At 45.2% G+C, this 10000-nt stretch overlaps 1 protein-coding gene across 1 annotated transcript in view; it reads left to right on the top strand.

The window, feature by feature from the left end:
- LOC122248902 (uncharacterized) overlaps nt 1-8433 on the top strand; it is a 38480-nt gene extending 30047 nt beyond the window's left edge. Inside the window, exons 2-3 of the mRNA XM_086550949.1 lie at nt 274-358; nt 1410-8433. Of these exons, the coding sequence (XP_086407075.1) occupies nt 1430-1798 (369 nt within the window). The 5' untranslated portion in view covers nt 274-358; nt 1410-1429 and the 3' untranslated portion in view covers nt 1799-8433. The remainder of the gene's footprint in view (nt 1-273; nt 359-1409) is intronic.
- Nucleotides 8434-10000: the final 1567 nt, after the last annotated feature.

Here is a 10000-nt window from a genome sequence, read left to right as displayed (position 1 = left end):
TTCAAGCTACCCAAAGCTCCTTTAACTGAAACTTTGACGATAAAAGATGACACGCCCTCATTACCACATGAAGTATGAGTGAGAAGACCTCCCGAGGCATCCCTCATCCTCCTTAGCCCCCCTCCCCCTTCCCCCTCCCCCACCCCTGCCGCCACCGCCCCCGCCGCCCCCGCCGCCGCCGCCACAACAACCCCTTCCTCCTCTGACATAACACACACACACTCAGCACACCCAAACAGGATCGGGGGAATTCATCTCTCACTCTTATTACAGTTGCTGGACACCCTGCAAGTGTGCCGCGATTTTAAGTACGGCCAGTGTGTGAGACCAGCCTGCAAGTTTGTCCATCTCCTTGAAGGTATGGAGGTGAACTCGAGACAATGCTCTGGTCCTCTAATTTTTGGTTATCATTTTTCCAGTTTATTGGGGGACACAGCAGTGACCTTTGAGGCGCACACCCCTCGTAAGCCCGTGTTCAATGACCGTACTGCTTCTTGGCTACATACGCTTCTTAGTGATCATGAGATAAATAAAACATATAGTTTGCTTACCCTTTTTTTAAGCAGATAAAACTACCTCAAGACATTCTGGGTGCAGTGTTGTTGCTCTCTGTGAATTTTTGGACTTGAGGATAGTCTTAGAGAATGTTCTAGACTCCGTCTTTCAATTAGAACAGCTGTGATTTTATTTATTTTTTAACTTAGATATGAATTAATAAAATTCCCCCCCTTCCCCCAATTTTTTCTCCCGATGCCTATAAAAAAAAATGAAATGAGAGATCAGGTAAAATTATGATTTTTTTGGATAAGTGATAGTTGTAGTAATTTTTTTTCTAAATCGTGCTAGTAAATTAAGCACCAACGCGTGATCCTAAATCAACGGAAAAAATCACTCACTGCAACCACCTCAAATCACGTAAAAAGGCTGTGCAAAACAAAATCACGGTAGTTTTACATCAGTCACCCCTTAGACAAGGAGGGCCATCTGACCTCCGTGTTGCGAAAGGAATGTCCTCACTTGCAAACCTAGTGAAGAGTCCCAAGGCATAAAGTGTTCAGTTGCTCTCCTTCTGTCTGTGGCGTGGCTGTTAAACCATCAGTGTTCCTAGACTGTCAGTGTTTGTCTGTTCGTGTCAGTGCCCGATCATAGCAGTGTCACGGTAGTTTTCTCTGCAGTTGTAGTATTATCTTTTTAGCAGAAGAGCGTTGTGATATATACATTGCTTGGTGATATATATACATATCTATGTACCGCTTTCACCCGTGACCTGCTTAGTGCAGCACAGTGTTGTATTTTGAATATTGGGCATATCTTCCATGTAATATACCTTGGAGTTAGAAGCTAGATCAGCCCGTAGTGAGATGCTAGAGGTCGAGGAGTAGTGAGTAACGAAGCTTCTGTGTCGGCAGATCACGTAGAGGTGACAGACATGAAGGTGAGTGTCTGCCGGGACGCGGTGAAGGGCAAGTGCGGGCGTGGGCTGTGCAAGTACTACCACCTGCCAGTCGTCCTGCCGCCCGCACCCCTCGACCCGCACTCCGCCCGTGCCCCGCAGTCTGGTCCGCGCCACCACGGTCTCCACAACCCGCCCAACAACCCGCTCATGCTAGACAACGCCCACTACATGGACAACACCACCACCACCACCAAGCCGGCACCAACACCCAGCAACAACAACAGCAGCAGCAACAACAACAATAACAACAACAACAGCGATCCGGCGACCAACCCTGCCAACGCCTCCAGTATCCAGGTCATCGCCAACCTAAGCAGTTCCAATAATATCATTTGTAACTAGTGAAGAAAAGCGGTGAAGTAATGATAATAATAATGATGATGATAATAATAATAATGTACAGAGAAGCAAAATTTGTTCTAGTACGAAAAGATGCAAGAAGGAGGCGATGAAACATAACCTCACATTCGCTAAAAGAGAGAGTAAGTGAAGAAGTGTGTAGTGTTGTTGGCTGAGGTGTGGGGGGTTGTGGGGCGTGGGCAGCGCACGAGGCCCGGGACCCCCGGAGCGTCTGGTGCTAGCACAGCCATGCTCACATTATGTGATTTGTCAAGTGTGTCCTTACAGTCCCCTCCCATGGGGATGGGTCAACTCCAGCACTCGTGGATATTTTTTCAAAAAACATAACAAAAAATAAATTTTCACTTTGTTTTTATCTCTTTTATATAAGGATAAGGTAGGAAGAAGATGCCCTTATAAAGGGCTGAGATTAATTATTTTCTATTATGTACCAATGAAACAGACTCTTGGACTGTTGTGCGTACATGACAAAGTCACGTGCCAGTGAAGCCCCCGACAAGCGACCGGCACTGCAGGGAAGTGCCCTCCTACCCCGACACCCGCCAGGCCGAGCCCGGGCACCCGCCGTGCCCTGGCCCACCTGCCCGCCCGCCCGCCCGCCCGCATGCTCTACTTCTCCTCCATCAGGATAGTTACGTCTGTACCAGGCAGCTTCTCGGCATAAGTCCAACTACGGCAGTATTCCTTCCCAAGGCCCCCACTCCTCTCCCCCCTTAACCGTAGAGTAAAAGATAAAAAGAGTAAATATTTCCTGTACTATGAATCCACAGAGGTGGGCTAAGGACCCCGGGGTATATACCTAACTAGATAAGTAATAGTTTGGGCACCTGTTAGGTCTCATGACAAACCTTTTAAGTCCGTGTGTGTGTTGGCTGAGCGTGGCGGGTGTCTGCACGGGGGGCCGTTCCCTCGCAACTGCCAGTGCGCGCTGGTCCATATCTAGGAGAAGAAACAGCGAGAAGCTCGACTGAACATAGAGGACTCAGAAATGAGGAAGGCGAAAGAGAGAGAGAAGGAAGAAGGAAGTATAGCCTGAGGAAGGAGCAGAGGAAGCGAGGTCACTTATTGATGAAGACCGAAGCAAGAAGGAATCTCTTACTGCAAATATTTTATCAAGTTTTTGGCCTGTTTTACACGAATTGGTTTCTAGTCATTTACCCTTTGTTTTATTTCCTTTTATGCCATGACTAGCTCGGTGAATTTTTAGGGGCTGTGAGAACTTACTACAGTATGTCTGGTTTTATATGAAACTGTATTATGCAAAGCCGTATATGTATGTTGTAGTACTTGTAATGGATAAATTTTTCATAGTTCCTTGTGTTATTTTTACATATAAGAAACTTCAGTGTTTTATTACATGTAAAGTGCCACGATTTTAATGTTCCTGTAATTCAAGCATTTAGGAATCAAAGAGAGGGTATAAGGAGGGTCGAAGGCACTGCTTGCAGAAGTCCCGGCTTTAGAAGTCACCGTTTGGCATTAGTCTGTCCGGGTGGCCTGTTTGTATTTTTATACAAGGATAAATCAGTTGCATGGATTGCATGGCCTATTTGAGAAGAAAACCAATCAACAACAATACATCGTTTATGCTTTCAACATTATATTCATTGAAGTATCCCAAGAGCTCAGCTACCAAAAGCACAATGCATGAGATATCAAACATATCAATTTTTTCTACGTAAAGTAAGATACGTAAATCGTGAGGGAAAAAAAAGGAAGGAATATCGTTATTGCTTATTGTGAATTAACATTGCTTCCCATGTTATTACAGATCAATTCTATTCGAGAGATTAGTCTATCTTGGAGCTGCGCCAATCTCGTGTGCTCAAATTTATAAATTTACGAATCTATAATTGCCCGTCTTGATTATGACTTAAATAGTTTCAGTATTGTTTATATCATGATTTTCCTTGGCCCTATTACAGTTGCTTATTCGATGGTAATTGAAGGAAAACGAACGTAACGTAACTTTGAAAGGAAGATAAGAACACATACGATTGTGAGTGGATTTTTTTTTCTCTCTTTTTTGTGATATAATAAAAGGGAAAAGCACAATCCAAGACGTAATGTCCAGTAAATAAATACTTAACGACGTGAAGTGTCCATGACATAGGCCCCCCGGACACGCCTGCTCTCTCGCTAGGTCACTTGTTCCGTCAGGCTCAGCCAGGTGGCAGGGCTGTTCCCCCCCCCCACTTTCCCCCCCTTCTTCCCCTACCCCTTATCCTTCCTCCATCCCCCCCATCCCCTTCATCTCTCCCCCTTCTCTCCTCCCCTCCCCCTCCCCCCTTGCCAGGATATTGACACTACAACTACCATTATCATACCCCCTCCCCCCTCCCCCCTCCCCCCCACTTTACACTCACTCCCACTGCTTGGTCTTGTACATAGAAGCACTAATACTTGGTCATGTACAAACGACTACTAGTACCTGGTCATGTGCACATGACATGTCACTGACTGGCCATGCAAATGTGATGATAGTACCTGGTTATGGACACCTATCAAGCTACTATTTGGCTATGTGCTTCATGCATAGTAGTACTTGGTGGGTACACATGGCTTGCTACTACCTGCTCACGTTGACATGATCAGTGCTACATGTTCGTGTGCACATGGCTTTTGGTATTCACTCTTGTACACACAAACAATAATGTTTTTTGGTCATTTACACACAGTATATATGTTCATGTAAGCATGGTCAGTATCTCCTGGACATGCATACACGATCTGTAGCACCTGCTCATGTACACACGGACAGTATTATCTGATCATGTAAACAAGGTCGGTGGTAACGGGCCATGTCGATGCGATCAGCTGTACTTGGTCGTCTGTACAGCCAGTGGCACTAAGGCATGTGCCCATAGTCAGCTCTACTTGTTCTATGCACAAGTATTGCTGGCTAGGCTTATGGTTAGTACACTGGCAATGTGCAAAAAGCAAAAGAAAGTACTCAGTCCAGTCCACAAACACAGCAGGCCCCTCGCAACACCCACGTCCCCTCAGAGTCGCCATCCAAGCACAGTCATAGTCTACAAGATCACTCCCAACCTCACCTGAGCCACCGGCTGAAGCCTACCACACAGTTAATGTCGGTCTCCACCAGCACGCTTGCTGTATTTTAGGATCTAACTTCAGCCATGTGATAAGAGGAGCTGTAGGTGGTGCCGCGCCGGGTGCCCTTGCCCATGCGCGCGGGGGCACTGCGGGCGTCGGGGCACGCCTCAAGTCACGCTCACAATCCGGCCATGCAGGGTACAACTTGGACCCTAGAGTTGCGCTTGCTTCACAGTCAAATGTAGGGGCTTTTTCTTCAGAGTGCATCATCCAAACTGCAGGCTTCATGATGTCACTGCTTCCCAATCCCTAGCGGCTCCTGGCTAGAACTGGAAAAAGATTTGTGATCTCGGCATTGTCTGTGCCGCACAGAACACCAGTAGCTGGTTAACATGGGTGAGCCACGGCAGCCGGCTAGGGTTGTTCCTGGCAGGACCTCGCACAGCAGGAGTTTGACTGGGTGTCGACAGTGGAGCTGTGTTGGGTCCTGCCTTGCCACTTCCTGCCCTTCCCTCGCCCCCTTGCACCAGTAAGTCGAACAAGCCAGCCTTGTGTGGCATTACTGGCAAGGGTGACCACTAAGGGCAAGGGGTGGCATCTGCATGTAACCAGTTATCTAGTGGGTAGTCCACGTAGGTCCCCTAGCACCCTAGCTTCTATTGTAGTGTGTAGGCTTGGGGCACAAGTCCCCGCACACTTGCATGTTAGCACCTTGCTTACCAGGTTTAACTGTATCAATGTGAATAGATCTCCTGTAACCTATAAATGATGCTCCTATATTCTGTATGTTAGAGCCGCGCCCTCCTGATGGCGAAGGGTTGCCTGCTGCCGCCCCAGCCGCCCGCCCGCGCGTCCGCACTGCCTGGCGCCCCGACCCATCCTCGGGGCTGGTCATTGGGCCAGCATACTCACTGTGGCAGGACATCTTACTCCCGTATCTTACACTCATTTATAATCACGTCTTAGCCAGCCAAGCAAATTTATATATGTACATATAAACTTTGCCAAATCTAACCAAAGTCATAGTGAGGACCGGGTATGGAGGGCAGTAGAATTTTACGAGGAAGTCCTCACGAAGCCAAATCAAAACTGAGCGCCATATATATATATATATATACATATAAATATTATCTGTGTAAGTCCTTCACAGTCGTGTTGCCCTTCGTGAGGGCCGTCCGCGTAAGATCTGTTCCTTGTGATCCTGTTGGCCTTCCGAAGCCACAGCGATGTCTTGACACTTGGGCATGAGTCGCATGACCCACGGTTATTGTAAGGTCCATTATAATATGAAGTAATAGTAACATTAATCATAATTATAATCACGATAATCATATAGCCAGTCTGATGACAACTCATGTGGCAGCAGCCCGTACTCTGCCGGGGCACCTGGGCGAGGGGGTTGAGAACGCCCTCGCCACGCCCCGGGGGAGTGCGGGCGGCCGCCACCCACTCTCCTGCCGGTGATAGAGGACAGTCTTCCCACGTCACTGGCCAGGCAATGCATGCTCCTAGTGTCTATTTTATTTTTACTTGAGAATATTTGTACACTGTAATGAACTAAGCCAGTTTTTGAGAAATTATCGTGTTTCCAATCGTCCCCACCTTTGTCAGGGTTGAAATCTCAATGTAGAGAAACACATTTCCATTGTTATTTTTATATTTTATCGATGCTTACTGTTCATTGCTCGTTTAGCAATTAATTTACGCTGGCTTGGTTTTAAAAGTCACAAATTAAGTGAGTTTTATACTTATACATGTTTGTTTTTAATTTAATTTCTATGAATGCTACTCCAAACGTTTAAATAAATGATTTTGATATTTTACTAATGGTATGCTAGCCAGTGTTCAGGCATCTGCCAGAACTGTGTAGTAGAGTATGGGATTGAAGGTCCCAAACATTTTGTGATATTTTCTTATTGTTATTTAAGTCGATTTCTCTGTTTTCCTGTGACTACTGACGTTGTTATGTTAACTGTTAGGTTAAGGTCGCCGCGTGAAGGGAGTGCTCTCTGGTAGTCGCTGCTGCACGGTGGCTCGCCAACCGCCCGACCACATGACGAGAGGGCCATGGCACACACTTTCCAATACCCCAACCGCGCTCACCAGGTCCGATGGTTGATCACGAGGATCACCAGTCGCCGAGTGTAACGTTACTCTCTCGAATCTCATCCTCTTCCCGAGTGTGGCGCGCGAGAAAGCGAGACTGTCTGTGCCTGCGTCGCTTCATCGAATTAATCTTAAAATAAGAATAGAAATTATAAAGAGAGAGAGAATAATGATGATAATGATTATGATGATAATAATAACAAAAGAGTCTTTAGGAGGCATATAACGGAGAGGACGGTGATTACAAAACGATGTTTTTTTGTTGTTTTTTTTTTGGCTCTCTTTTCTTTTTAAATCTTTTTTGACGTCGTCAGGACGATAGAATGAATGATTATCCATCCATGTGCGTATTCTAATAATCTCGTTCAGGTTCGGGTATTGGAAAATCATGCAAACGAGCTCTCACCTCGCCAACAAGCTCCAGCCAAATGCGGTCACGCTCACACCGCCTCTACCTGTACACAGTCCTGGTTTCACTTGCAGGCTGAGGGAGAGGTAACTTAAGGGAATCTTTTTTATTCAGTAATTTGTTGATCTCTTTCTCTCTCTTAATTTTTTTTTTTCTATCGTTTCTTTTCCATGTTTAGGGGGAATTATTAAAAAAATGATAATAATGATAAATAATGTTATTATAGAAGGGTGTTCACCAATGCTCAGAGTGTGGTCTCGCGTTTGTGTGTCAGAACGTTCCAAAATGAAGAACCACGTTTTCTCGTCCTCGAGATGAGAGCGTGGGCGTGAGGCGTGGGTGGCGTCACCTGGGGGCCCGTGCGACACCCCAATGACACAGGGGAGAAGAGGGAGGGCGCCGGCTCAAAAACACCGCGGGGGAACGTCCTAAGGCCTGGTTCAGAACCACTGCTATTGTAAAGTTGCCATAGATTCCACAGAACCTTGAAGAAGAATCCGATTCAATTCATATGTGTTTCGTTCATTTAAAGAAAAAAAAGTCAAGTATGTGCATACTGCCCGGGAACTCATACTATTTGATCACACTTTGTCTCATCTTTTTTATATCTAATAGCTGCGAAATACTCACTCACAACCTGGGAGAACTTTTGAGTCCGAGTAAAGTACCTTTGATATAACTTCAGATCAGGAAATTTTATATGTGATTTCTTTCCCAAGAAACCATACGAAATAGTCCCTCCCAAACCCCGCCTCACACCCGCCCAGCCCGCCCGACACTCACCCATGTTGAGCAAACGTTCAACTTCCAGCCTTGACCAGTATTGCTAGCAACGAGGGCAACGTGAGTAGCAGTGCGTGCGCGCGCCAGGCCCGGGCGCACCTTGCAGCCACCCCGGTAGTGCGGCCGCGGACCCAGAGCGTGTGTCCCAAGTTAGCATCCCCTTTTATACGAAGATGAAGCCCATGGAGGAATTAAAAAAAAAAAAAACATAAAAAAATGTATAAAAAAAACAAGGCGGATCTGTGACCTCTTTCAAGATATTGGTAGACAACAGGCAGTAGCCTCTTCTATTGGGCACCCTTGTATCAAATTGTAACGTTTTATCCCATTGTACTAACACTTTACAGGAACAGTGCATTGATACAATCATGCCTCAATTATAGACTACTCATTATAGTTAAGAAATTTTATCCAGCCAATTGTATATCACTAATATGTTAAATGCCAGTTAAGTGAACTGTTGTGCATATCCAAGTTGTATGTTATTTGTACTATTGTGTATGCGTGAAGTCTGAATTATTACTACTTTTAAGTGATAATATCTTGGAAGGTGGCGGGGGCGGGGAGCGGGGCGTCTTAAGGCTGCTTTATACTGTGGCTCTCAGACGTCCAAAGTGCCACAGTGCCAACATCTCACGCCAGGACAAAGCGGAGACCTCCGCACACATACGCGCCGATCCTAACACCAACCACTCGAACTGCAGAGAGCTAAATACAGAGAAAAATATATTACTATATTTGCTTATATATTAAATATATATATATATACATATACATATAATTTTTCATGCTCTTCTATTTTAATCACATTTAATACATTCTAGGACAATATAAAAGGAAATATATATATATATTATAGGATGCGCTTCTCCTGCAAGAGAGGGTGTTTGTGTCGGAGGCGGCCACGTGGGCTGCCGTCCACCCACCCTATCACACCACCACCACCTGGGCGAACCTGCCTCACTGCACCACTACCAAATTGCTCACCTGCTTCAGTTAGTCAGTCTATGCATATGGATATATACGTATGTTTATATAAAAGTGTATGTGTATGTATGTATGTACATATGTGTGTGTATATATGTATATATATGTATGTATATGTATGTGTGTATACATACATATATATTATATGAGCTTTACTAACTGAGCGGAAGCAAATGTTAGGACTATTGGTTGGGAAAGAGCAATGGTTATCTTAGGGGTATATATGTATGGCACAAGAATTTTATAGTCAGAAACACGATAAGAGAATGTTAATATTTTTTAATACCAATATTAGTATGTAAAATGTATGTTAAGTATGTTCACATAATCAAGACTAGCTGTTAAAGTTGCCATAGAGAAATTTCGTGAAATTCCAACGAGATGGTTGCGAGAACACTAGGGAGGGGGGGGGAGGGGAAGACCCGAGGAATTAGACAAAATGGTGGCAGTGGTGAATCGCAGTTGGCAGCTTGGTGGTGGCAGCGGTGGGATGCAGTTGGCAGCTTGGTGGGGGGGTCCAACATTCCAGAGCCAGCATAATAATACCCCCCGCCCCCCTCACCCTGGTCACAGTCATAACAAAGTGTAGCGTAATAAAGAACAAACAAAAATGGATAATTGGAACTTTTTTATTTAACTCGAACCTTTTTCGTAGCGGCTTGGATGTCCTTTGACCATGTCCTTTTGAAAGAGTGTCCTTCACGTTGACGGACTATTGTCACATTATTTATGGCTGTCTGTTTTATATATTTTGGATTGCTCTGATTTTGCTAAAGGAATAACGTCTTTGTAAAGTATGTTTGATACAAGTACACATCACTCCTCTAAGTATATACAATACT

Source organism: Penaeus japonicus, unplaced genomic scaffold (genome assembly GCF_977035675.1).
Source record: "Penaeus japonicus unplaced genomic scaffold, GWHDUDI00000001_assembly GWHDUDI00000024, whole genome shotgun sequence".
Taxonomy (NCBI): domain Eukaryota; kingdom Metazoa; phylum Arthropoda; class Malacostraca; order Decapoda; family Penaeidae; genus Penaeus; species Penaeus japonicus.
Note: the sequence above shows the minus strand (reverse complement) of the source record. Positions and strands in the feature narration are given on the sequence as shown.